Source organism: Syngnathoides biaculeatus, chromosome 16 (genome assembly GCF_019802595.1).
Source record: "Syngnathoides biaculeatus isolate LvHL_M chromosome 16, ASM1980259v1, whole genome shotgun sequence".
In the NCBI taxonomy this organism is placed as follows: domain Eukaryota; kingdom Metazoa; phylum Chordata; class Actinopteri; order Syngnathiformes; family Syngnathidae; genus Syngnathoides; species Syngnathoides biaculeatus.
Window position 1 is genome coordinate 6061815 of NC_084655.1, and position 27879 is coordinate 6089693.

The 27879-nt window shown below is 41.7% G+C and overlaps 2 protein-coding genes across 4 annotated transcripts; one reads left to right on the forward strand and one right to left on the reverse strand.

The window, feature by feature from the left end:
- Nucleotides 1-21: 21 nt before the first annotated feature.
- On the reverse strand, nt 22-13859 carry LOC133514471 (perforin-1-like). 2 transcript variants are annotated; one of them, XM_061846210.1, is made up of 5 exons: nt 13729-13859; nt 5233-5795; nt 5018-5156; nt 4737-4948; nt 22-1207 (listed from the first exon to the last, which is right to left on the reverse strand). In XM_061846210.1, exons 2-5 carry the CDS (start codon nt 5757-5759, stop codon nt 346-348), a joined length of 1740 nt encoding a protein of 579 aa, XP_061702194.1. In that variant the 5' UTR covers nt 5760-5795; nt 13729-13859; the 3' UTR covers nt 22-345. The 2 variants fall into 2 exon arrangements, with proteins under 2 accessions (XP_061702194.1, XP_061702195.1); XM_061846211.1 differs by lacking the exon at nt 13729-13859 and adding an exon at nt 7583-7688.
- Nucleotides 13741-26608, forward strand: paqr4a (progestin and adipoQ receptor family member IVa). 2 transcript variants are annotated; one of them, XM_061846212.1, is made up of 4 exons: nt 14384-14657; nt 16938-17009; nt 17343-17561; nt 22161-26608. In XM_061846212.1, the coding sequence occupies exons 1-4, from the start codon at nt 14384-14386 to the stop codon at nt 22592-22594; spliced, it is 999 nt and encodes a 332-aa protein (XP_061702196.1). In that variant the 3' UTR covers nt 22595-26608. The 2 variants fall into 2 exon arrangements, with proteins under 2 accessions (XP_061702197.1, XP_061702196.1); XM_061846213.1 differs by lacking the exon at nt 16938-17009 and having other exon boundaries at nt 13741-14657.
- Nucleotides 26609-27879: the final 1271 nt, after the last annotated feature.

Sequence of the window (27879 nt, forward strand, 5' to 3'; positions counted from 1 at the left end):
GACTTTGTATTCATTCCACCCTATGAATTTAATAACAGCTCTAGAGACTAAAAGCATTTCGCACCGCATCTTCACACACCCCTCTTTGACGCCACATTTGTTCACAGGAAATGTCACCATTTCCTGTCTCATGATGCAGTAAACCAAGGTTTAACATCTATTACAAAGAGTTGTTCTTTAAAAAAGAAAAAAAAAACATTCTAAACAAGCAAGTATCATTGAAAAATGGCCAAATACTGAATGAAAAGCAAAAAGCAGTAAATTACCCAATGACACCACCACTCTCAAGCCATCTCGGGATACATGATGGTCTGTCTTGGTGACTGGTTTCTCAAATTTGATTATTCAAAGGACATCAGTAGGACTGGTTTGACTTTTTGTGTCACTAGTACTGTTGGCAAAGACTCCCATCCTCAGCAGAGTGGCTTGTGGAACAGGATGAGCATGGCGGGACACGTACAAGCCCATCAAACTCTGACTGATGGGGGAAGGCTTGTAGTCTGTGCATAAACTGCCACCCAGACTGGGTGCACATTCCACTTCCCATTTGTAGAAAAACTTTCCGTGGTGCATGGCGCACACCTCCGTCTTCATGCCCGCCGTTAGTACTCGCTCACATTTCCCTAGAAGATCGTCGTCCCAGCCGCTGTCCTGATCCCACACCTCAAATCTGACTTTAGGGGCCGCTGACAGGTCCTCGGTCCCCAAGTCCATGACTGTGGCCCACTGGGGGTTGTTATTGTTGTAAATGACGGGAGACCGCTGCTCTCGCTTGTTGAAAATCACCTTTACGTAGCTGTCTGTGGCTGTAGTGGAGTCACCCCAAAGACCCGAGGCCCGTTGGACAGTGATGATGATCCGGGCCATTCCCCTACGGGTGGGGCAGCAATCCAGGTTTACAGCACGTTCGTTGTGGCACTGGCAGACGCAGGGGTCCTGGGACTCACTGTTGATGCCGGTCAGACAGCGCCCACTGCAGTTCCTCATCAGAGCCCGCTCAAGGATGTAGTGACTTACAGCCAGGCGCAGGTTCTTTCGAACTGAAGTGTCAGTCGGCAGCAGCTCGTGCAGAGGCTCCAAGGAATATGAGATGATGTCTGGGTATTGAGGCAATGTGCTGAGCCATTCCTTGAAGGCAGATGGGTCTTTGTCGGCAGAGAACAGAAGGTCCACTTCAGTGGTGTGACCTCCCTGTATATCTGTGGATCTGTTGGTAAAAAACAGTTGAGTGCAAATACAGTACATATATACAAATTTATGAATTGTTTAGACAAGCAGCAAAGGTTATCTTAGGATACTTAAAGCCCAAGTGTCATCCCTATAAACATTCTAAAATAGATGTTGTAATGAAAAATACATATAACATTATTCACTTCAATGTCTATACGAAAAAATAAATATGAGCGAAGAGTGCGTCATCCATGCGCAAAGTTGCGGAAGTTTCATTTGACATCCAAGTGGTCGCCATATTGGCTGCATCTCCTGTCTGTGACGTCACCCCGGACATTAACCATTGAAAACACACTGTGAACCCTACTGTGGGAGACGAACACGCCCCTTCTGACATGGAAGCTTTTTTTGAAGAAGAGAACATCTCACAACCAAGTGAAGTTACTGGGGCAATATTACCCTATCTTTTCGAGCCATATTTACATGATATGTGGATCACGGCCAAACCACATCCCCACCCGATCCACCTCCGCGCCTGGTGATTAAAACAACGCCGCCTGCGAGCAACGACGACGCCGCAGCCAAACCATCCCCATCCAATCCACTTCCGCGGCAGAGACGAGCCACTCCGGCCGACAAGGCCAGTGGCGATTCACAAGGCCGGTGGCGATCCACAAGGCCTGCGGAGGCCGTCCTTCAGCGGCTGTCGCACGGAAGCCTTCCGATGCGCACATCGACACATTTAGCATCCCTGATTTACAGATTACGCCCCACCCCCAACTATTGCTTTTGTTTTAGTAGCTGTATACACACCTACCAGTCATTTGGAACCCACCAAGCTCTCGCTCTTTGCACTTGTGCAATCCATTTTTAAAGATGAACTGGATCTTTTGGAAAAGTATGACGAGCAAATCCATCCTCCCGGGTGTTCGAGCAATATCCAACAATACAAGAAGCTGGCATTTTGGATAACACAAAAGAACAACAAGCTACCTTCCAGGAGGTAAAACTAGTATAAACAGATGAGACCGCTTGAGTGCACTACTGCCCTGTACGTCACTTCCTGCTTCTTCTTGAAAAGGAATACCTCGAGAGCATTTTCACGGTGGGAGTTACAAAAAGCCATATACATCAAAATCATGTTTTGTGGTGAAAAAACGGCTGGGTCCATACCGGCTGCCGTTTTTTCATTAATAACATACTAAAATCATGCATTTCATGACAGCGGACCTTTAATACAGAGGTGGGACTGAGTCACATACTGTATGTCCAAGTTGAAGTTGAAGAGTCAAGCAAGTCCCAAGTCACCATGGGAATAAATAAATAAATAAATAAATAAATAAATAAAATAAACGAATAAATGAATAAAAGTGGTTGGAGTGGTAAAAAAAAAAAGAAAAAATATACCTCATTTCCACCCCCAAAAAAGACATTTTCACTGTAGAAAAATTAAATTAACAACAACTGAGATTGTGACTGGTTGAATTAATTTCACTGAATTATTTTCAAGTTGTGTTTCAAACGCACTGTAACTCACCATTATTTCTAAACAAACTAAGTTTTTGTACTTTGTAGTGACAGCCTTTTAATTGTCATTGTTCTTAAGGGTATATCATTCAACAGGCCGAGATCGTTTATCGTTATTTTTAAATCCAGGTGAAATACTGTACTTCTTTTTTGGGGTCATGTTTTTCAGCATTTCTTCTATTAAATGATATTTCTTGTACCCTGTTTTAATAGTACTTTGAATTTTTTTCTTTGTTCTAAATGTTTTTGTTTTTTTATTTGTTGTGAATCCTTTTAGTCATGGAAAGTGCTTTGGGTTATGCTTTCTGCTATAAAAACCAATTTGCTTTACTTTGCTTAGTCATCCAGGGTCACACCGCAAGATGTGTTCCAGGCATGTACAGTTGTGTTCACAATTACTCAGACCCCACCGCTGTCAAGTGTTTTAGCCAGTTTGACTTTTTTTTTTTTATCTCGTTTACGATCAGATCAAATACCTCGAATCACAGCATTTTTTTCAATATACCAACAGATGTCCTTTTGGCTTTTTCCTCACAGAGAAAAGTATTCAACCCCTTAAAGTTAAACCACACTTTAGAACGGAGGTTTCAGTCGGGCAACATTTAAGCAGTTTTAAAAGGACTGCGATTTGCTGTATCTTGTCTTGCATCTATAGGGAACAAGGTTTTACCTACAGGGATGAGAATGACCAATTTGGAAAAACACTGAAAATGTCTGCGTTTGAGGAGGGGGGGGCGTTCAAAGGGGGGTGCACCTCCCTTTGGGCATTAAATTTTTTTTATAGAACACACTGTTAAACGGTGACCTCTGGTTACTTCTAACAGTGTAAATAGAGGGCAATCATAACATTTTGAAAACTTAAAATATGAGTCCAAACAACCAAAATAATTTTGCCAAACTTCAGACAAAAACATAGACTGAGTGAAATTTCTATCAAATAGGCTATTGCACATACAAGTTATATTTCAGAAATAAGTACACAATTTGTTTATATATATATATATATATAATATATATTGGAGCCTATCCCACCTGTCAATGGGCAGGAGGTGGGGTACACCCTGAATTGGTTGCCAGCCAATCGCAGGGCACATGAAGACAACCAACAGTCGCACTCACAATCACACCTAGGGACAATTTAGAGTGTCCAATTAATGTTGCATGTTTTTGGGATGTGGGAGGAAACTGGAGTGCCCAGAGGAAACCCACGCAGACACGGGGAGAACATGCAAACTCCACACAGGCGGGGCCGGGATTGAACTGAGCCACAAGGGAGAGATCATGAAATATGTGATCTACAGGGCCAGTGCAACAGATAGGCCTAATCGTATTAACAGTAGTCAATTATATAATTTTCCACCCAACTTAGCTTTGTGTTTCCTGGTTTGGATATGCTCCTGGATATTTTTTGCTCCTCGGCTTCCATAATTGATCATATCGGAACACAGAGTGCACAGCACTTTGCCGTGAATGTCCATTTTTTTGTATGTGTTCGGTTTGACATGTTGATACAGTTTTCGTTCCTATCTGCATGGTTAAACTTTTTTCAAGCCATGCCCTTCTGAAACAAATTTTTACCCCATAGTTTTTCTCAATTTCCCTGGCACGATCTTCATCTTTTCGCTTCAAGACTTTCGCCATACTGACAAACATGCAGACCGCTTGATAACATATGCGTACATATGTCTATAAGTTATGACTATGCCGTAGTAAACAGAATGCTTCTCTATGAAATGTTAACATCAGAGTGAAAATACTGATGAAATACCGCAAAAATGCTGCTGGAAATTGGAATGTTGTTGTTATTATAAACACCAAATTTAATGCAAACAGATAGCAATGCTGTAAACAAATAGCAATGCCGTTTTCCGCTATCACAGCTGTGAATTTCACGACGAGCGTTGCCAATAGATGCTGGCGGCTGGTCTTGATCACAGCCTTGCCTTGCGTCAAGCCATTACCCCCCAAAAAAATGTTCTCAACGGATTTACACAAAACTCAGAATTCTGCGAATTCGCGGACAATTCTCATCACTGTACCTATCATTGAAGAGGCTAGAGAACGCCGACTTGCTCTCCGTCTTGTCGATTTTCTTCTTGCAATGACTGGTTTGAGTTTCTAAAGTTGCTTTGATGGTGACAGATGCCTCGGCCTCCAGGCACATGCTCACCTCGTCTGTGCTGAGGCCCTCCAGGCTGGCCTGGCACTGCTTAATGCTGGTCACGGCCTGGACGGACCCTCCCAATTTCACCTCAAATTTAATGCAAATATTTGTATCATTTATATTGTTTTTATTAATCATATTCATCTCACTTGTTACCTTTGTGATGTAATGAGTGCCAAAGTTTTCAATTAGTTTGTAAAATCTTTGCTTGAACTGAGGGCTATAGATCTTTGGGAGATCTTTCAATGCATTTTTAAAATCTCTCTGCAGTGGAGTCTTGCTGGACACTCGGTAGCTGTGTAAGCCAAAACACAAAGAAAGAATTTTATCAAAGTGTTGGTTTAGGAAAACATTTTAATTTACATTCTTACCTGTAGTACTCGCAGGCTATTTTTTGGCTGGTGAAGCTAAACTTATCTCTCTTTGTTTTCTGCATTGAGTACCCGGCAATTTTTGAGTGGGTGCCAGCCAGCATGAATTTTGCATGAATGGCCTTAACATTCAAGTCCAGACTGGACTTCCAGTTGTTTTCGACAGTAGACGTTAGAGAGTTGACGAGAGACTCACTAGACCGGTGAAGGGTACTTGCCAAATTCGAGCTGCAGGACTGCTTGGACCGCCAGTCCAACACAGACAAGGGAAGCTTCTGCTTCACATTCGCCAGGAAAGGGTTGCTGCATAGGGTGCATGTTTTGTCCTTGTGTTTCCACTGATTCATGTCCAGAACAAAGGCTCCCTTGCGCTTCATCTCGGTGATATCGAAGCCTTCCCCAGCCAGATTGGTGCCTGGAGCCAAATCCGCCTGGAGACACTCCTTGGGGGAACCCACTGTACAGGACTGATGTGTGCGCTGGGGGAGGAACAGCGTGAGGACTGTGCAAATATTCAACAAAATCATGTTGAGGTTGGCTAGGAGGCACACTTATTGTTGGATCTGAAAAACAGACAAACAAGGAAATTTTATTTTTTCCAGATGGACACAACGGATCTTTTGTAGCCCACTTGAATGTCTTTACTGCAATATTCTAACATTATGTACATAACTTTCCCAGCTTTTTTATTTTTTTAAAAATATAAAACCATCTTGTTGAGTTATTTTGCTTTCATGACTATGGATTGTCTTTTTGCACAATTAAACATGATCTAAGCTTCAAGATAGTTCCAGTCCCCACCAAAAGTATTGGAACAGCAAGGTCATTTCCTTTTATTTGGTTGTACACTGAAGACGTTCTTGTTTTGAGATCAAAAGATGAATGTGAGACAAAATTTTAGAATTCCCATTTTAATTTCATGGTATTTACATATAGATGTGTTAATTGAGGACCTTTTGTTTGAAGCCATCCATTTTTCAAGTGAGCAAAAGTACTGGAACACTGACTAATGGGTGTTATTAGTTGCTCAGACTTGCTTTGAGATGGATTGCATAAAGATCAGTGCTTGTTTTTGGCTTTGGGTTTCACCTCTGAAAACTGCATTTTCTATTAAGCGAACATGGTGACCACTGAGGTGTCTATGGGAATGAAGCAAAATTTAAAAATTGATCAGAACTACCGCATAAACATTAGGCATAACCAATATAACATTTTCGGAATATCCTGAAAAAGAAAGAAACAACTTGAAAAAAAGACTTGAACAAAAAACTTGACAAAGTGAACTGGTTGGCCAAGGCCATCAATAGCAGTTGATAACAGAAACATTGTGAGAGTTGTGAAAAAAACACCCAAAGACAACATTCAGTGACAGCACCGCCAAACTCCACAGGGCAGGGGTGACGGTATCACTCTTCAAAGAAGAATTCAAGAGAAGAAATTTACACGCCATACGACAAGATGCAAAACACTCAACAAAAACAATCAGAAATCCAGATTGGATTTACAGAAGAACTAAGATAAGACACAACATTTTGGGAAAGGTTTTATGACCTCATGAGACCAACATTAACCTCTACCTGCATAAGTGATGGAAAGGCCAAAGTACGGACAAAGAAAAGATCTGCTCACAATCCGAAACACAACACAAACAAACACAAAACACAATCTCATCTACGAAGCATGGTGTAGGTAATGTCATGGCTTGGGTTTGCATGGCTGCTTCTGGAATGGGCTCCCTACTTGTTATTCATCACTTACCTAATTATAGCAGCTGCAGAATGAATTCTGAAATCTACGAAACCATTCTATCTGGCAATTTTTAGAAAAAAACAAAATGACAAGAAGCTTCATCACGCAACAAGATAATGACCTAAAGCACACTGCTAACATTACAGAGTAATGTGCTCCAGTATGTGTTGCAACTGAGTAAGACTGTACGACTTGACTTTCTCACCCAAGTAATGACGTAATTCCTAAATATGAACACAAGTTTGTTCATTAATCATAGGTGGGAGTGTGTGATGTGTGCAAGTCATAAGTCTTGAGTTTTTATCAAGTCCCAAGTTACTGTGGGAAAAACGAAATCAAGCAAGACAAGTCCCCACTTTATTTCTTGCAAGCTGCATGACTAAGGGCTCACTAAGTCCAAAGTTGGATTCGTTCATTGAGGTATATCACAAGACATTTGTTCTTATATTCTAACTACAGTATGCCCAAAGAAATAAGACTAAGGTCTAGTTTCAAGCAGACTTAAATAGACGTCTATCCTCCAAAAGTAAAATGACACAAAAATAGAGCATTAAAAATCATTTACAATATGAAATATCAATGTCATACTTTACAAACTTACATTTACTGTCGTCTGTTGCCACCAGCACTATCTGCATAGAAGATGATGGATGTGTCAATTTTCCTGTTTATGAGTCATAATTTAGTGGTGAGGGGGTGGATAATCATGGTCTTTAAACAGATTATGGTTTGACAATTTTGTTTTGTCATGAGGGGGATGGTGGAGGGGGCAGGAAGCTGGGGTTCCTGTCAACTCAGAAACTGAGACCACGCACACTGATTCCCTGAAATGGTTACATTTGTTATTTTCTTTATGGTTTGTAGCCAAAAAGCAAAAAGTGCTTTTGGAACCATTCGTCTGGGGTCTATGCTTGGTACCTATTACTCTGTCATCCCTGAGGCAGCTGTGCTATATAATTGTGAGTTTATACCGAGAGTCAAAGGTGTCTCGCTGGGATTTGCCGTTGATGCAGATTCAGAAGCCATGTCATCTTAATGTCCCGTGACCCTTGTGAGGATAACTGGTTCAGATAATTGATGAATGTCATCCTAATGGTTGACGCGCTCTGTCATGGTGACCTAGTATATAGAGTGCCATTAAAAAGTATTTGTCCTTTCTAAAATAAGAATTTCAGAAAGGGCTCTGAACCACACAAGGATCCAGTTAATCAAGATGCTCTGTATAGTCCCTCCGTAGAACGAGCACATGGTGGGGGTTGGCGGCCGACTACATAATGTATATACATGGTTATAGTGTCTCCCCGTTTTCAGTCCTTGGTCTTCCAGTGCGTCCTTGGTGTTTGGTCTTGGTCCTCAAGTGCATGTCCACCTGGTGTTTGTCTTTGTCCCCATTTCTAACCAATGTCATGGTTAATGACCTTACAGACACTTGTTAAAGGTGTCTCCCAGGGTTTTGTACTTGGTTCCCAGGCTCCTTGTCCCGCCTCCCTATTTGATTGCATGCAAGTTAAGTGACCATAATTGATCAGTGCTGTATTTTGGTTGTTTTAAAGCATCCTCCAGGGGTCTGTCCACAGCCCTTGCCATGACTGTGGTTTTCTTAGATACAAGCTAAGTTTCAAGTCTTTTTCAGACAATCAACATTCAGAATCATCAGGCTAAAGAGGTCTTCACGAGGGTGTTTTTCTTTTGGTATTCAGAGTGTTACTTTCAACTGGTTTCGTTTTTAACCATTTTTTTTTCCGATCACACTTGTGCAGAAGTATGGGTAACACTCACTGATGACATCCCTTCCTTCTCACACAAACAAACGTTATTCATCCATCTCACGTTGGTTATGTGTCACATGCCCGCAGAGAGTGGGGGGAAGAGTGGAGTGATTCATCTACAAACCCAATTCCAATGAAGTTGGGACATTGTCTTAAGTGGTGTTCGAGGTGTACCTCACCTCATAGCATTCCTCAAGCTTCTCAGTCTTTTTTGGAAAGTGTTGTAGCCCTAAAATTCCAAGTTAATGACTATTTGCTAAAATAGTAATAATAATAATAATAATAATAATAACGTTCATCAGTTTGAACATGAACTGTCTTTGTAGTGTATTCAATTAAAAATAGGTTGAACATGATTTGCAAATCATTGTATTCTGCTTTTATGTTTAACATCCCAACTTCATTGGAATTGGGTTTGTACAACCTCAGTGCTGGTCTTCTTTTAGAACACAGGTGTCAAATTCAAGGCCCGGGGTGTGACGACCCATCGATACAGAGGAGGACCCAAATGCAGGACTCCAGAGACGCAGAGGCAGTTTGGGAAAAGTGCTTATTCATTTCAGGGTCGGGGATCAGGCAGACAGTCAAGTGGAGCAGTGGTAGTCAGGACATCGGGCGTCGAGAGCAGGTCCGCGGATAGGCAGGGTCGGTTATACGGGAAATCGATCAGTGAAGGCAGGAGTATCAAAGACGTCAAGTTTACGGGGTCGGTCAGAGTGCAGGCGGAGGTTGGTACACCAGGATTCATGATCAACAATACGGGAGTACAGGAACGGGGCATGAGTTGCGATGATCTGGCGAAGACTAGTCATCCCCTGGGTCCTATAAATACCAGGGTGAATGAGCGAGGATGAGGCGCAGGTGTGTGCCTCCTAATCAGCGCCAGTGTGCTGGGACCTACTCAGCCAGGGCTGGACCGGAAGGACCATGACACAGGGGCCAGATCCGGACTGCCACATGATTTTATGTGGACCCGAAGGCAAATTTAGCTTCAAACCACAATTTTTGTTTTTCAATTCAATAAGATCTTCTTGCTGATTTAAACTCATGTCCTGTCCAGCAACGGATGCTGACCTGTATGGGTCCCTAACCCAATCAAGGCGTTCTGTGAACTCTGATGAGAAATAAAATGACAACTTCTCTTCAAGAGTTTTCAAATTTGTGTAATCACCTGGCACATTGCGGCAGTGTTGCGATCATGCAGTTTCTCGGTGAGAAGGAATATCTCAAGGTTACTACGCTGTACATGTTGTTACTAGAGCTGTACCTTTAAACAGAATCTGTTCATTTTATCAGTGCATGATGAAATATGTCAGGCAGAAATGCTTCTTTCTTTAACCCTATGCACAATGTCTTTTATGCACCCCAGCATTGCTGCAGCCCCATCAATGCAGACACCTCCCACGTAAGCCCTGCTTTTTGTCAAGATATTCCAACGTGGCCCAAAAAATTCCTCTCTTGTCGATTTTTCTGGCAGCACCTTGCAAAATAAAGTTTTCTCTGATGACTTCATCCACAAAACATACATTGGCCAAGAGCTGACAGTGTCCATTAATATCCGTTGGCCCAACAAGTTGCAAGGCAAATTTCTTACTGATCCGAATCTTTTCCGAAACATTTTCGATGTCAGCAGACATGGCCAACCATTTTATTTACAATGGCTTCACAACCTGGCAATATTATAGAGGTCTGTGACATGACATCACAATCAGGTGATTTTTGGCCTCGTGCCATGTTGGAAGACAAGCAAGAGTACCGGCGGCCGTAACTCCACGTACAAGTGACCATATTATTTTTCAAACTTTTTACAAACCAACCAGCCTCCAGGTATGGTTAACGTCTGTGCTGTGGTTGGCTGCTCCAACAGAGCAGGGCCCAACGTAAACAAGTCATTCTTCAGGATTCCAGCTGTTATAAAAAACCAGGGAGAACAAACTGAAAAACTTTCTTCTCAACGTCAAAGGGATTGGCTAGCAGCATTGTCCAGAGCGGATGTAAACACTGCTAATCTGTCCCAGTATCGTGTCTGCTCAGATCATTTTGTCGCCGTAAGTGTTTTTCTCAGTTGAGTGATAAATTTAAGTAAACAGGTCACATAGATCTGCAAGCCCAGACAATGGTGGGGCATGTACGGCTGCATTGTGTGTTGGCACTAGGAACATGTGAACATTGAAATTGATACTAAACCGGAAAACATGCTTCCAGTTATAATGATGTTGAATGAATACTCTTTGAAACAATTTTAATTTTTTTTTTGGTGTGCTCTAAATAGTATGGTTATTGTTTGATATTGTACTGAGTTACATGAATTAAATTATGAAATATTTTAGGACTAGGGACTTGTTTTAACATCAGCATCCTTTCAACAACTTATTGAAATTGCTCCCACATCGCGAACCCAGCCACACACAAACCAATTGTATGCATCCATGCTCTTGTATGCTTTCAGGTCATCCATGGTATAAACACTTGGATTGAAAATAAAATAATTCACAATGTCAGGGTAAATTACAGCCGGATAGTATGGCACATCTGTTTTCCATTCCTGTTTGGGTAACTCGTAGGGGTCAACTCCATCAACCAGAGCAAGTTTCTCCTTGTAATGAGTCCTTTCGACAGCTGGCTGGGTGTCATCATGTTTACACTTGACAGAAGGGCCTGCCATTCCTTGCTAGATCATGTAGATCAAATTCCGAGCGAAGAAACACTGACAAAACTATATAAAAACAGATTACACCTACACACACTCGAACTTCCTGGGGGTTTGTTTGTCTTCCAATATGGTGGAAAATTAATGCGCATGCTCGGCAGTGACATCAGTCGCAGCCCTCTATTGTTTTTGCCACAATGTGGGACATTTTGGATTTAGCTCCGAGTTCAGCAACAAGATTGCAAGCTTTGAGGGCTCAAACTTTTACCCTTGTGTTTTTTCTAAAACAAACAAAAAATACAAAACAAAATGAAAAAAAATTTACCTGTTTCTCATTCTTTGTACGTAAATGTACAACATTCTCTACCTGCTTGTTTTGAACGGAAAGCTGTTTCGGTGTGAGATGGCATTTTAACTTGCTTTGCGCCATGACGCTATTGGATTGCGTTTCAACACACACCAAGCACAGCGGAGTTGGTGCTGTTGGATCCCCAGTGAAAGTAAATCCAAATCTAAGATTGTCTCGAGCTCACCATCTTGTCTTTTTTTGATGACCACTCATACTCGGGCCTTCATCTAGGTCAGAATTTTGTCGATAGCCCAGTACTTTTTCCCTTCCCTTGTCTTTTGGTCATCTAGCTGTGATCACACGCAGCCACATGTTGCGAAGCACTGACTGCCTTACAAACATTTATCTTTCTCTGCTGCACCCACTGACACAGAAGAGTATTGCATCAGTCATAATAAGATTAATGAGGTGATATTAGATCATTTCCCACGGCACACACCGGTTAAAAATCACTGCCATAGACATTTTAACTAAATATTACAAGCATTTTTGTGTTAGCAAACATAAACAATAGTTGTCAAACCCATTACCCTTGATTTCTGATTCCAAAGCTAGTTCATAAATTTTGTGTCTAAATCTAATGAGGCGATTAAAGATTTTTCTGGTTTCACAGGGGCGCCATGGTAGCGCAGCTGTAAAGCCTTGGCCTCACAATTCTGAGGAGTGGGGTTTGAATCCCGACCCCTCCTGTGTGGCGTTTGCATGTTTTCCCCGTGCCTGTCTGGGTTTTCGCCGTGGACTCCGGTTTCCTCCCACATCCCCAAAACATACATGAATTGGACACTCTAAATTGCCCCAAAGTGTGATTGTGAGTGCGACTGTTGTGTGTCTCTATGTGCCCTGCGAATGGCTGGCAACCAGTTCATTGTGTATGCTGCCTCCTGCCCGATGATGGCGAGGATAGGCTCCGGCACTCCCGCGACCCTCGTGAGGCTAAGTGACTCAGAAAATGGATGCATGGATGTATTCTGTTATTTGTCCAACACATTCCAACGTCATTGGAATTGGGTTTGTACCACTATGTACTACTATCCCGGGTCACTTTCATACAATTTCAAACTCATCAAAAACAAATGGCTTACTGATCGTTTGATTTGGGATAAATGCACCGAGTGCGCAAGTACATGAATGAATGAATGAATGAATGAATGAATGAATGAATGAATTCATGGATTCACAGTCATACCGACCTTCTGAAGGAAAAAGCGTAACTACAATGTGGCCTGAGACAAAATTGAGTTTGAAAGCCCTGCATGAGATGATCTCGCTGTCGCGTTACGCGCATAAATATTTACCACAGCAATATTGACCTAAAGTATGCCAGTCTGTGTGTTTTCTAAAGGCATATAAAGTATAATGGCGTTATGGCTTGTCATCCTGACTAATTGTTACCACCTATGATTCTACAGGAGTGAACTTTTGAATTTGCAGAACTTTACTTTGATAACCTATATTGACTGGCTTGTTATCCTGTAATGGACGATGCTTTCACACAAAAATTACTTGTAGGCTGACTTAATCCCTCATTTCCTTGCTTGAAATGTGTTTTGTTGAGTCTGTGAGGATTTGTTGACGTTTGTGTCATTCACTCGAGCAGCACTTGTAACACTTCACGCTGTGACAAAAGGGCAACAATGGCTCTTTTCAATGAGGCTATCGAAAGCAACTGTGCGCCAATGTCAAGATGGTTTGAATAACACACGATCTAATGAAATATCTGAAAAGGAGCTTTCAAATTAAAGGTTTAGGGGATATGTTACCTCATGTATCCCATCTAAATTTGTGTTATCAATAATAATAATAATAATAATAATAATAATTCACACAGTTGACATTTTCTTATTGATAGGGTTTATCTATGTTTTAAAGCTCTGGAATCACGATTGTGTTTCCTTAACTTCAGCGATTGAAGTTTTATTGTGAAACAAAGGGCTCAAATGAGATGTTTGAGCTAAGTGAAACTTGACATTTTTAAATACCAAAGTATTGCAGCTGATCCAGGGCTGGCTTGCGGGTACACCACGGCCGCCCATTCAGATCCAAAAGGGGAAAAAATCTTCCATTGAGCGCAATGACGATAGTGGCGACAATGTTCCATGTAGAGAAGCCGGTAAGCAGCGACCCCTCACCCCAGGGCTTCAGGACAGCGGTAGCCCGGCGTTGCTAACTCCAATCTCAGCACCGAGAACCCCTTTCGTTTCCCGGTTAGACTTTCGAGGAGCACCTGGGACGGGGGAGACGGCAGCCTCCTGACGTCCAGGATGCAAACGCCGTGACCGGGGTTGGGAATCGAGGCGAGTCGGTCGTGGAGATCCCCCTCCGGAGCTGCATGGACGCGCGCCGGACGCCGGCAGCATCCGTGCCCGTGACGCGGCCGCATCCCGGGTCAGGATGCTAGCAACGAGGAAGCGTCTCTGACATGAAGACGAGGCGAGCTGTGGGCTTGTGTCCTTTGGGTGCGACGCCGACATTGTCCCCATGACTCACCCGTGCGGACTTCGTCATGTACGCGACCGGCCGTGCGGCGCCACAACCCGGCGGATGACCCTGAGCCAGGTAGCGGCGGGCCCGGCGCTGGGCCGCCTTCCCCGGGTACGGCAGTAGAGACCCAGAGGCCAGCGAATCCATTTGGAAATGGTGTCCCACAAGGTTCTCGTGGCCGTCCTCTTGCTCAACGTGTACATCGGCGTGCAGTCCGTCCAGTGCTTGTTCGGCGGTGTGCTGCTGTCGGCGGTTTTCGCCTTGGCCTTCCTGAGCGGACCGCGGCTCCTGGACTGGGCCAGCTCGCCCCCGCACCTGCAGTTCAACAAGTACGTTCTGACCGGGTATCGGCCCGTCTCCTCGGTGCAGGACTGCATCCGCAGCCTCTTCTACCTGCACAACGAGCTGGGGAACATCTACACTCACGGTGAGTTCGCGCTGCTGTACTTACATTATAATCGTTTCAAATTTGGGGAACATTTCCAGTAAATTGATGAAAAGTTTTCGTGGGAACCTAACATGTGAATTATTGAAATATACCATGGCTGAACCTTTTCATGGAAATGACAGGAAATTACAATTAAAATGGGAAGGAATCATATTCGGGTTGTCCAAAGACGAGAGAGCAGAAGATTCTTATGCTCAACAACCTGAAGTCGTTCGGGTAAAGCTTTATTTATCACCAAATCATCTACTGAATCCAGCTTTTGTGGATGCTGTGTTCAGGATAGATTTTGCACCTGCTTGAGAAGTTTGGCGTTTTCATCAGTGAGGTGAAAGTAGCAAGCCTTCCCCTGCATGCTTTGCCAAGAATCGGCAGTCATGTATTGAGGAACCTGGCGTGCTATAATGCCATAAAAGTTGTCAAACTGATGCTCAACTGCAGTTCAGGACAAAACAAAACAACTTCTTGGCAGAGTGCTTTTTTGCGCCACTCCTCCAATATTAATGGCTGAGCATTGGGCAAGGGAATGTAATATATTTAGAAAAAGTGCAAAGCTTCAGCTGTCAAAACGCTGACGGCCAAATGTGTGTCCAAATGATACCTGAAACAAAATGGAAAAAAGGAAGTGAATTTTCCGAGCCCTTGTATTAGCTTTTTTTTTGGTGTACGCAAAATAGATATTTATAGCTCTTTGTCCACATTCCATGGCATTTCATAACGTTTGTTCCTAACTCAAATTGTATTGAAGCAATTTTAAAACACCTATGTATGATATTATATACACTAAAATATGCTTAAAGACAGTCTTACTTGATACAGTAATAATGGAGCGTGAATGTGAGGATGAAAAAAAATGGCCCAAGAAATTCATAAAATTGCAGGGCTGCTGCAAATACATGTATTTTTGTGACCATGGGGCGCACAGAATTATTGGGCACAAAATGGTAAAACATACGCTATTTTAAAACATACTGTGATGCTCAGCAAGGCACTTTTACATTAGGAAAGCAGAAGAACAAGCTTACATTCCCCCACACAATGACATGTGTAGGCAAGTCATTATTAGTCATTATGTTATGCACAATCACAGTGTCGTATTGAAGCTAAAACTAGCAAATGAGACAAATAAAACATGCACTTTAAACGCTGATTAAATCCTGGGATTGCCTCCCGCCTCCCAGCGACCTTCAGTATTGTATTGTATCGCACTTACACTCACACAAATACTGTAACTTTTTGAAGGACTACATGAGTTACACTATGCTAACTTGACAGTACTCTTACTTGAGTACAGCTCTGGCCATTTTGTACTCCAAGCTTGGAGTTGTTGGATATTTAGGCCACACGAATATCTTAGGCAAGGAAGAAAAGGAAGCAAGTTGAGCAAAGTAATTAAACGTGGAACCTGTGACTCATATCATGAGTCATACCTCATACCTTTATCGCCATTTTACTAGCTGAAGTGCACTTTGCTTTAGTATCCTGCCTAAAAAGAAGAGCTCATAAAATTTCTGCTCCAAAGACCAGATATAGAGCTCTCGAGTTAATTCCCATCAAAACTCGGCAAAATCAGGACATTAGGGCAACTCACTGCTTTCACGCAGAGAATCGGCATCCCGCAATCAGAAATAATCGCTGATTATTTCTATTGGTTCCTTTTACACAAAGGATGAATACCCCGAAAAAAGTTATTTTTAATGAGTGTGAAAGGGTGTTCTCAGTTGCCTCTTTCAAACACAGACCAGAATCACATTTTAGCTTTTCCAAAGAACTCGATGAGTTAATGTTGAACTTCACATTCGAAAATGGTCCTACTCACAGACATCATCCTGGAAGGCTCACAGCTTGACCTCAAGACCCTTCAACTTCCCTCTTCCATCTCACTAGAAATAACTTTGATGGCTAGTGTGAAAGAGACTTCTCGGTAGCCTCTTTCACACAAATCCTGCATCAGGAGGGAAAAAAAACTTGAAATTCCCCCCGCCATTCCACATTGATCCATTTCAAACAAAACAGCAACATGAGAAAAAGCCGTATTTGGTGAACAGTTTGAAACGGCCTCGTCATCCCACACCAGATCAGACATCGGTCAGCCTACAACTTTTACATTAAACTTCATATCACTGTGCCTGGTTTGTGGAATTTCCTTACAATGGGGGGTTGTTGATGCTAAACAAGCCGGTGTATTGATGCGTGCTTGCTGTTGCGCCGCCCAACGCAGGAATTCCCTTGTGTGTTTTGATGTTTGTTCCATTTGTACAGTGAATGACCTCATTTATCCTCCGGGGAGTGAACCTTGTTCAAGAAGATGTTTAGCAGCAGTGTTGCACACGGGTGAGCGTTTACCTTACCTTTTAGCCCACAGCAACAACCGTGTTTCTGCGAGCTGCTGAGCGGGTCCTCTGCGTCGTGGTCCGGAGGGTCTTGCTGAGAAGGTCGGAAATGGGCGGGTGGATGATTGTGATTTTAGCTATTCCGTGCAGTACATTTTGATTAAATTATGTAAGTACTTATATTTATTTATTTTTTAGATTTCATGATGGTGGTACTTGGTCAAGAACTAAGGATGTGAATATATTACTTTGCTTAAACCAACTCCCTCTAAGCATGACAGGTTTGTTTTATTGATCTTCTCCTGGAATGACCCCCGCCTCCCACCCCGTGCAGGGATCCCTCTGCTGTGCTTCCTGGTGCTGCTACCGCTCAACATCCCCTGGTCCCAGATCAGCGTGACATGGCTGGCCGTGGTGCACTTCCTGGCTTGCCTGTCCCCACAGCTGGGCTCGGTGCTCTACCACCTCTTCATGAACCATGAGGGGGGAGAGCCCGTCTACCACACCCTCCTCAAGCTGGATGTGTGCGGCATTTGCATGATCAACACACTGGGTACGGGGCCGTCTTGTAAGAATGACACTAGAACTTCAATAATAATAATAATAATAATAATAATAATAGTCACTGGCCAAAATGGAAGGTACTACTAAGTATACAGGAAATAAGTAGATATTAGTAGGGTTAAACGTCATCAATCATTTTGTTAATTAAGTGGAATTTTAATTTAAAGTCTTCAAAGTTATGCTTGTGGCAGGAATAGAAAAACTGCCAATTCATCCAAAAAGGTCCTGCCCAGATTCCCATTGAAGGGTGACTGACATTATTTTATTTCATTGCATTCTAAGGTGTTTTTATTGTGTTGTTGTGTCACAAAATAAAAGGCCATTTAATTAGTCTTTCCATCAGGGGTTGGGAATCTTTTCGACTGAGAGAGCCATAAAGGCCAAATATTTTCAAATGTTATTTAAAAATAGTCATGCAGTATTTTAAAAACTAAGTACACGTGTATTTACGCATTTACTGTATGTGAGACCAACACTTTTGGAGGACAATAAGTCTCTGAATTCTTTTAAATAACATTGTTATGATGCTAACCAGTGATGACAAAAGTTCTTCTTTCAATTAATGTGACTTGCGGTGCTTCATACGTCGTTACATTAAGCTTCATGCAGGCGTTGAGACTTTACATCTGAAGAGTTTGTTTTCAAAATGAGACATATCCGTTTTTTTCATTTTGAGAAAAGGGCTTGGTATTGAAGTGAAAACAAACTCAATTTATGTTTTTAACTATTGGGGGATGGAAAGAGATGCTAAAAAGTAACTAAACACCATGCTACAAAAAAATATTGGCTTTAATATTCACTGAGTTTTTTTTTATGACAAATTTCATTTTTTCTCCAAAATGAGACATATTCAAACATTCTATTCTTTTTTAAAAAAATCAGTTGCTTTTGATAGGCAATCATGAAAACTATTTGCCTTTCAACATTTCAAGCATTTTAAAATAATATTTAAGACCATGACCACCACATTTAGAGAGTTAGGTATCAGAAATAAGGGTCAGTCACAATTTTCACAATTACCTCACTAATGTCAAATGTTGAAAAAGGAGATGAAAAAATGGGAATTTCTTTTAAAAAGGTGTTTTTCCAGTGATTTAGAAACTGTTTGTTCAGTATGAGGTCTTGGAAAGGCTCAGTTTACATCATTGTAATTTTGTGTATCTGTATGCGATTCTGCAATCTGACATCTGCAGGCATTGTGTCACTCAGTTGATTAATTTTGTTTATAAGTTGATGTGAGATCATTAAGAAAGTAAACTGCTTCAAACCAGTCTACCAAGGTTAATATGGGTTGCGAGGGATACCAGCAGAAAAAAATAGGTAGTTGATCTCATACACACATCTCCAAAATGAAATCAGTTTCAAACTCACAAATTCACTGTTTGAAATCTGACTCATTGAGTCTGCTTTCTTTTGATTTTATTTATAGCTGTAAAATCATACTCTGCATTAGCATCTCTCTCAAACGTGGGCGCAGCCATTTTGGATGATGATGTGGAAGATACCGGAAGTTCCCTCTAGACGAATTCTGATTGGATGCTGCTTGCTTCAGCAGCGCACGCTGATTGAATGAAATTATGTCGCATTTTGCTCTAAATAAGATCTCGATATGTCGCATTTTGAAATAAAACGCGATCTTCCTTGGCTGATATAGAACGATGTGTCGCACTTTTAACAAAAATCAGAGTATCCCAATAACTACCATTCGGAGCTGGATAATTTTGGCACGAGTTTCGTAAATCTGAAAAAATGCCTATGTCGCGTTTTGAAAACAAACTCTTCATCTGATTATCGTGAATTCAATTTGATTTGCCATCCTGATGGTGCGATGGTCAACGGTTGTTGCCGACAAAGGCATGTCTTTTATTTGTTTGATCTTTTCGTTTATATGCAAAGTTGGCAAAATGTTTATTGGCAACATCGAGGACGAATGATTTGGCATACTCCCCATCTGTGAATCTAGACACACAGCAGAACCCTCCCTCTCCACAAACGCTGTCCATTCTTGTTGAAAACTTTGGTACTCATATTTTTTTCTTTGTTCAACCTTTGTCAAAAGCGTTTCCATAATTAGTTGTTCCGACATGATCACCATTCGACCCTGCGCCTGTGGACATCCACAGCCACACTAAACTACGGCAACCCCACGAGGACAAATCTTCTCTGCGTCATTTGCTTTGCCTGCACGACAGAAATCACATGTACAGTATGTTATGAGGGCTCAGCGAGCCATTATGCAAACACCAAAAGAGCCAGGTATGACTCATGAGCCATAGGTTCCCAACCCCTGCTTTACATAATTAAAAATGTCATTGAATATTTTTATTCCCATAAGTTCATGTAAATTCAATGAAATAAAAAGTCGATTACATCAGAAATTTAATTGACTAAGTCAAATATCCATTGAATGCGAAAAGCAGTTGTTAAATAAAAAGTATTGCTTGCAACACTGAAAAATCTTAAAAGAAAATGTAATGTAACACAAAAATCCGTAAAATAAACTCAAGTGCCATATAATAATAAATACAGTAAAGACTGTAATTATATTGAAGCCTTTAAAATTAATTTTGAATAATTAAGATCATTACACAGTTACACAACGAATTCTACAGTACTGTAGTTAGGTCATAGCCCGGGCTTCCTTCACCTACACCCGGAAATGTTAATCTACAAGGCGTAGGTAGAAATACAGATAATGCAGGTCAAAGACAAAAAAAAGAGGAAAGCGGCTTAGTCGGAAGAAGAACAAGAAGAGGAATGCACAAACCCTACAGCTGTGTGTAGAGACTTTGAATGTTGGGACTATGACAGGAAAAGCTCAGGAGTTAGTTGACATGATGATTAGGAGAAAAGGTTGATATATTTTGCATCCAAGAGAGCAAGTGGAAAGGGAGTAAGGCTAGAAGTTTAGTGGAAAGGAAGTAAGGCTAGAAGTTTGGGTGCAGGGTTTAAATTATTTTATCATGGAGTAGATGGGAAGAGAAATGGAGTGGGGGTTATTTTAAAAGAAGAGCTGGCGAAGAATGTCTTGGAGGTGAAAAGAGTATCAGATCGAGTGATGAGGCTGAAATTTGAAATTGAGGGTATTGTGTATAATGTGACCTCGAGTTGAAAGAGAAATTCTGGAAAGAACTTGACGAAGTAGTAGATTTCCATGGACATGTTGGCGAAGGAAACAGGGGCGATGAAGAAGTGATAGGTAAGTACGGCATTCAGCAAAGGAACTTTTAGGGGCAGATGGTAGTGGACTTCGCAAAAAGGATGGAATTGGAGTGATGAACACTTATTTCCAGAAGAGACAGGTACATAAAATGTCCTACAAGAGCGGAGGTAGAAGCACGCAAGTGGATTATATTTTGTCCAGACGATGTAATCTGAAGGAGGTTACTGACTGTAAAGTAGTGGTAGGGGAGAGTGTAGCTCGACAGCATAGGATGGTGGTGTGTAGGATGACTCATGTAGTGGGTAGGAAGATTAAGAAGACAAAGGTTGAGCAGAGAATCAGGTGGTGGAAATTGAGGAAGGAAGAATGTTGTGTGGCCTTCTGGAAAGAGGTGAGACAGGCTCTAGATGGACAGGAAACGCTCCCAGAAGATTGTAATACTACTGCCAAGGTATTCAGAGAGGCAGGCAGGAGAGTACTTGGGGTGTCTTCTGGAAGGAAAGAGGAGAAGGAGACTCGGTGGTGGAACCCCAAAATACAAGAAGTCATCCAAGGTAAGAGATTAGCAAAGAGGAAGTGGGACATGGAGAGGACAGAGGAGAGGCGTAAAGAATACATTGAGATGCGTCGTAGGGCAAAAGTAGAGGCATATGATGACATGTACTCCAGGAAGGATACGAAAGAAGGAGAAAAGGAGCTCTACAGGTTGGCCAGACAGAGGGATAGAAATGGGAAGGATGTGCAGCAAGTAAAGGTGATTAAAGATAGCGATGGAGATATATTAACTGGTGCCAGTAGTGTGCTAAGTAGATGGAAAGAGTACTTTGAGAAGTTAATGAATGAAGAAAATGGGAGAGAAGGTAGAGTAGAAGAGGCAAGCGTGAATGATCGGTAAGTGGCATTGATTAGTCGGGGAAGTTAGAAAGGGACTGAACAGAATGAAAAATGGAGAGACAGTCGGTCCCAATGACATACCAGTGGAGGTATGGAAGCAATTTGGTGAGGTGCCTGTGGAGTTTTCGACCAGCTTATTCAATAGAATACTAGCGGGAGAGAAGATGCCATAAGAATGGAGTAAAAGTGTGCTAGGCGATGTTCACAACCGTGGAAACTACAGAGGAATAAAGACGAGCCACACAATGAAGTTATGGGAAACAGTAATGGAAGCTAGAGTCAGGACAGAAGTAAGTACAACCCTAACCCTAACCTAACCCAACAGTATGGTTTCATGCCTAGAAAGAGTACCACAGATGCACTATTTGCGTTGAGGATGCTGATGGAAAAGTCCATAGAAGGTCAGAAGGAGCTACATTGTATCTTTGTAGACCAAGAGAAATCTTCCACGTCCACTAAGTGACTTTGAATTTTGAGATAGTCCAGTATGCTTTGTTGATGTTGTGTCTGTGCCTGTTGTTAACGTTTCAGGAGCGCTGCCAATCCTGTACAGCACTTTGCTGTGTTACCCGCTGATCCGCACGGTGGCGCTGTCCGTCTACATCCTGCTGTCCAGCTACGGCATCTACTGCGCGGTGACGGCGCGCAGTAGTGTGCGGCGCCTGCGTTCCTTCGCCTGGCAGGCTGTTTTCCGCTTCTCCTTCTTCGTGCTGCGCTGGGCGGGGGTGGGCGGCGGCAGCCCCACCTCACTGCGCCACTTCCTCACCATGGACGCGCTGGCCGTGCTCGGCGGCGTCATCAACATCGCCCGCATCCCCGAGCGCTTCCGCCCCGGCCTCTTTGACTACTGGTGCAACAGCCACCAGATCATGCACGTGCTGGTGGTGGGCTCTATCCTCTACCTGCACTGGGGCGTCCTGGACGACCTGCTGTGGATCAACAGCTACAACTGTCCTTCGGACTGAGGCCGCCTCAGTTTCCATCCCCTAATCTTCTCCCCCCTTTTTCGTCACAGTAGTAGAAGACGATGTAAAGCAGAGGTGGGGGGGATTTAAGTCACACGACTTGGCTCGATTCTGACTTAAGTCACCAATTTCAGAACTTGAGACTTTCTCGGGTAAAACTTGGGAAAAACTTGACTTGACGACTTGAATTAAAATGAACACCTGTTTATCACAAGAGACACTTTGATGATACGTCTGCGATATTGAAAGAACATGAAAACACGTTTTAAATACCATTATTACTCCCACATGCTAGAAAACATATTCAAACTTATGAAAAAACTTTTTAAAGTGCAGTGAACGCCTGCATATTAGCCATTCGCAATGCGTGAATTCACCTATTTTGTTTTTATAAGCTATTTTTATTATTCGCAAAAAAAACAAAACTTTTTCTGATTTTGGTCTCAACCTAAAGAAACAAGTTTTGATTTGGCAGCATCTTGGTGTTTAGGAACGACTATGTTGAAGTGAGTTGACGACTCATTTAAACAAAGTAGGGCTATGCTGCCATCATATGGTATCCTGGTGTCAAGGAAGTAGTAAAGGACGTTCATCTTGCGATATATAGTCCTTTGCCACCGTCTTGTGGCAGGTTTGTGTCCTGGCACTATGTGGCAATTTGGGATCAAGGAACCATGTTGAATTTTAGTTTTGCCGTGACAGACATAGTTCTTTGCCTTCATCTTGTGGCATGTTAGTGTTAAGAAACTATGTTCACGTGAATTGAGTTGAGGAAAATATTACTTTGCCATCCTGTGGCATCTTAGTATCAAAACTGTGTTGAATTGAGTTGAGGAGTTTCATCCGGACAAATAGTGTTTTGCTGCCATCTTGTGTTTTAGCGGCCAAAGAACTATGTTGAAGTAGGTTAAGAAAATATTGATTTGAAACCTTCTTGTGGCCTATTGGTGGTGGTGGTGGTGGTGGGGGGGGGACGGACCATGTTAAACTAAGTTGAAGAGTTTTGTCTAGTGGAAAATAGTGTGTTCCACCATCTTGTGGCATCCAGGTCTCAAGGAACAATGTGTGAAGTGAGTTTAGAGAAAAAAATAGTGCTTTCCTGCCATCTTGTGTTAGTACAGGCAGATATACAGATAGTGATTGCAATGTGGCTAATGGATGGATACTGTATAATTATACAAGGTTGCATAACTGACCTTATGACACGCTTAACTCATGAAACAACTTGACTCCACTTGACTCAACGCACACGCAAACACACACTTGAGACTTACGTGACTTGCTCCCACCTCTGCTGTAAAGTCAGGCTCCTGAGGTTCCCGAGGAAGTGAGTTAGTGGATGTGAATGGCTTAGATGTCGGTGGAGCTACTAATGCACCCATATCAATGACATCACACATAAAGTCACCACATACACAGTAGGGCTGCACGATATTTGGGAAAAAAAACGACATAAGGATAAGGATTTTAATCCTATATATAATATATGTATATATTCTGATGTGAAATAATACAGTATCCGTGTTGGGAAAGTTCATATTCTGCACAACCAAGTTCTGAGTTGAAGTCATAATTCTCAATAATAATAATAAATAATTCATAGTTGATGATTCAAAAATTTGAACTAAGTTCACTCGTCCAAATTAACTAGTTCATGGTTCTTTTTTTTTTTCAAAATTGACAGAATACGTATGACCTTCAAAAAACTGGAATTGCATTTCCCCATTTTTGCCACCCAGTCACTCATCACTAGTAGCCATCGAGGACGAATGATTTGGCATACTGCCCATCACAATTGGCAGCAAAAATGGTGGCAGGACGTTGATAACTTTGCAATCTAACCAGCTGTGATTGACGATATGAATTATGTAGAAAATATTACTTATATTACAAGACAAAATAAGTTCCATAATATCAGTGTAATGACACAGTGTTTTAACTAAAGCACTCTGATACAAAAAAATATTTCAAGTAATCATTTTTTACAATTCTGTGTTGTTTTTACAAAAGAATCAATCACTCCCATTTACACAGTGTCCCTGAACGCATCTCGTGCCCTCGCTGCAGCCGCATGGCTGCCTACCGCAGTTTCTTTCATTCTGAAGAGAAAAATGGGAAATACTCCCAGTGCAAATATTTCCCATGTCCTCTTTCATGTTGGCCATACAAGGAGATAAGTATACAACACTGTGGGCAGCCCTGTGTGTTTTTTGAAGTGTTATAATTATATTATATATTATAGTTATTATAATAGTAATATGGGTGCTTATCTTATTAGCATGTCCAAACAAGTCCCTCTGCTAGTATTACAGTTGATTCTCTGTATTTTAGAGTACACCAACATCGCAATGGACCCTGTAATGGGATTATTGCACACCTGTACAATGCGATGAGGACGCTCACACAATATATCGTGCAGCCCTAATGCACAGTATGTTTGAAAACTTAGGTCAAAGAAATATGTTGATTATGTATGTCAACACAGCATGAACAATATATTACATCTCAAAATGGGACAAAAATGCCAATTTCCATCTTTTTCCATTAAGTGGCACCACTACACAGGAACCTCTCATGTCAAACGCATCGTCCAGCTTTCCTGTGTGGAGTTTAAGTTAACTTCTGTTAAATACTTCAAAAGAAGAACATTTCACAAATGTGATTGGAAGTGTTGGTAGAAGCAGCTCTATAAAAACAGCAGTAAATGTTTTTCACATTTTTCTGTATCTTTTTTTTTGAGACATTTTTATTATGTCATACATGTAAGATTTTTTAAGCACTGTTAAATAGTTTAAAACAAGAAAACAGTCCCAAACTGTTTTTACATTATATTACCTGTTTTTGCATTTTTGAGAGTCATGCAAGTGAAAAAATATTAAGTTAAACACTGTTAAATACTTGAAGGATTCGCATCACTATTTGGATTGATTGCGATTCATCTTTTTTTACACATTTTCGACTGGCATGCGTAAAAAAATAAATTAACCACTTTTAAATAGTTTGAATTACGAAAAACAGCCTCACGTTTAGGGTTGTTTCAGACGCACCTTGCTTTTTCTTTTTTTGGTAATGTTTTTACATGTGTCAAAAGAGAGATTCGCCAAAAAGCCAAAAGGACAAGCTTTTGACATAAAAGGTTCAACTGTAGTTGTGCATAGAGCCACAAGATACATTGTGCATTTACTGGTTTCATGAAAATGTACACATTTTTCTCATTGTTTGTTGTTTCTGTTTTTTTTTTTTTTTTATATATATATATATATATATATAAGAATTGTTTAGATGGAACCACTTCTCTGCACTTTTATTTCAGGATGTATGTATGTACTCGCAAAAAAGCGAGTCCCTGTCACTGGTCCTCTGTCTCACTTTTCTAAATTTGCACGGCAATGTTAAAGTTTGATTTGTTGCCAATGCATGAGAGTCGCTAGCAAGTTAGCTTGTGTCTAGCCTCGCGTTCATTTCTTGGCTCTCAAAAGGGCTCAGAGTCTATAGAAGTAATCTAAATATATCATGTACAGTATGTAAGATCATGTATGCTGTACATACATAAAAGCAGTATAATTTTTAGAGAGAAAATGGACACTAGCACGGGTAAATCTATGCATAAGTCAAATACAGGGAACATGGACGTTCTCTCCCAGCTCTCAGGGTGCCGTAACAGTAGCTGGACGGCCGAGCCTTCTGTCCGGTTGATTATTCGACTTTCTTGCCGTGTATTTTGGCATGTAATGGCACCACGTGGGAAGCGGAACCTGTCCAATAAAATGGCCTCAGGATGGCACCGCAAACCAATAGAGTTGTGCTTTTTAAAAATAGAATAGGAATACAGTTATATCAGGTGCCGGATAGCCTTTTAGTTTCCAAAGGGAATCGATCGCTATTCTAGTGGGCAGAGTGAGGACATGGTGGACTGTTGCGCCATTAGGGAGCTCAAGGTGGTGCTGTTTAGTGGACCGAGTGAAGCGTCACGCCAATAACCTGTCTGTGCGCCACTATTGATTGTGCAATAAACTGAAGTCTATATTTGTAACTATTTGCTGATGTCTTTTATTCGGATAATCTTAATAGTTTTGAGCAGCATCAAATTTCTGGGTGGCAAAAAATAGATGACTAAAGATTTTGAATCTAAGAGGTAATCATCAAATTTGCACAATTTTAGGTCAACTTGTCACGTACCATCGGAACGAGAGTAGGACCCAAATGCAGGACTCGGACGATGCAAGGTAGTTCAAGGAGAAACGTTTATAATATGCCGAGGTCGGGGATCGAGCAGGGAGTCCGGTGCAGCAGCGGTAGTTGGGACGTCGGGCGAAGAGAGCAGGTGAGCGGGCAGGCAGGAGTCGGTACACAGGAGAACGATCAAGGCAGGCAGAAGTATCAAAGGAGTCAGGCTTACAAGGTTGGTCGGAGAACGCAGAAACGGGACATGAAGCTCAACGAACTGGCACCGGCCAGTCGTCATTGGAGTGATATAAATACACAGACTAATCAGCCCGCATGAGACGCAGGTGTTCGCCTCAATCAGCGCACCCGCGCGGGCACCCTGCACAGCTCGTGCTAGAGCAGCTGGATCATGACACAACTCCTATCCAATAAACCACATTAATGGAAGAATCCTATTGATATTTGCCCTGAAAAGTAGTGGCCCCGTTATCAAATTCTTATATTTTTTGCTTACTTTCCCCAGTTTATTGTCCAAGATCATCAAATCTAAATATCAGGCGAAGACAACCTAATTAAACATAAAAGTCTTAAATTGTGTTTTTATTTATTAAGGAAAAAATACTCAAAGTTATCTTTAAATACATTAGGTAATCGACCCCACTGTTAAATCATGAATTAACTGCGACTAATCACATTTGCTGGTAAGGTAATTTCATTTTCACTGACCACTCCCAAACCTTAATACCTTCCAGACCTCTTCAATGAAGAAATCAGAATCATTGAACCTAAAATAAGCCAGCCAAAATGTTGTTTCAATACAATGACATGTTCCAAAGAAATTCAGGACCCAATGAAAAATAAAGCAATTGCCGTCTATCAGTCTGCAAAGGGTTACGAAGCCATTTCTAAAGCTTTCGGACTCCAGCGAACAACAGTGAGAGCTATTATCTTCAAATGGAAAAAAAACATGGAACAGTGGTGAACCATCCTGAATGATGCTAGCCTCCAAAAATCACCTATGATGAATCATCCAGGAGGTGACATATGAACCCAGGAGAAAAAAAAAAACATGCAGGCCTCCCTTGCCTCACTTAAGCCCTATGTTCATGACTCAACCA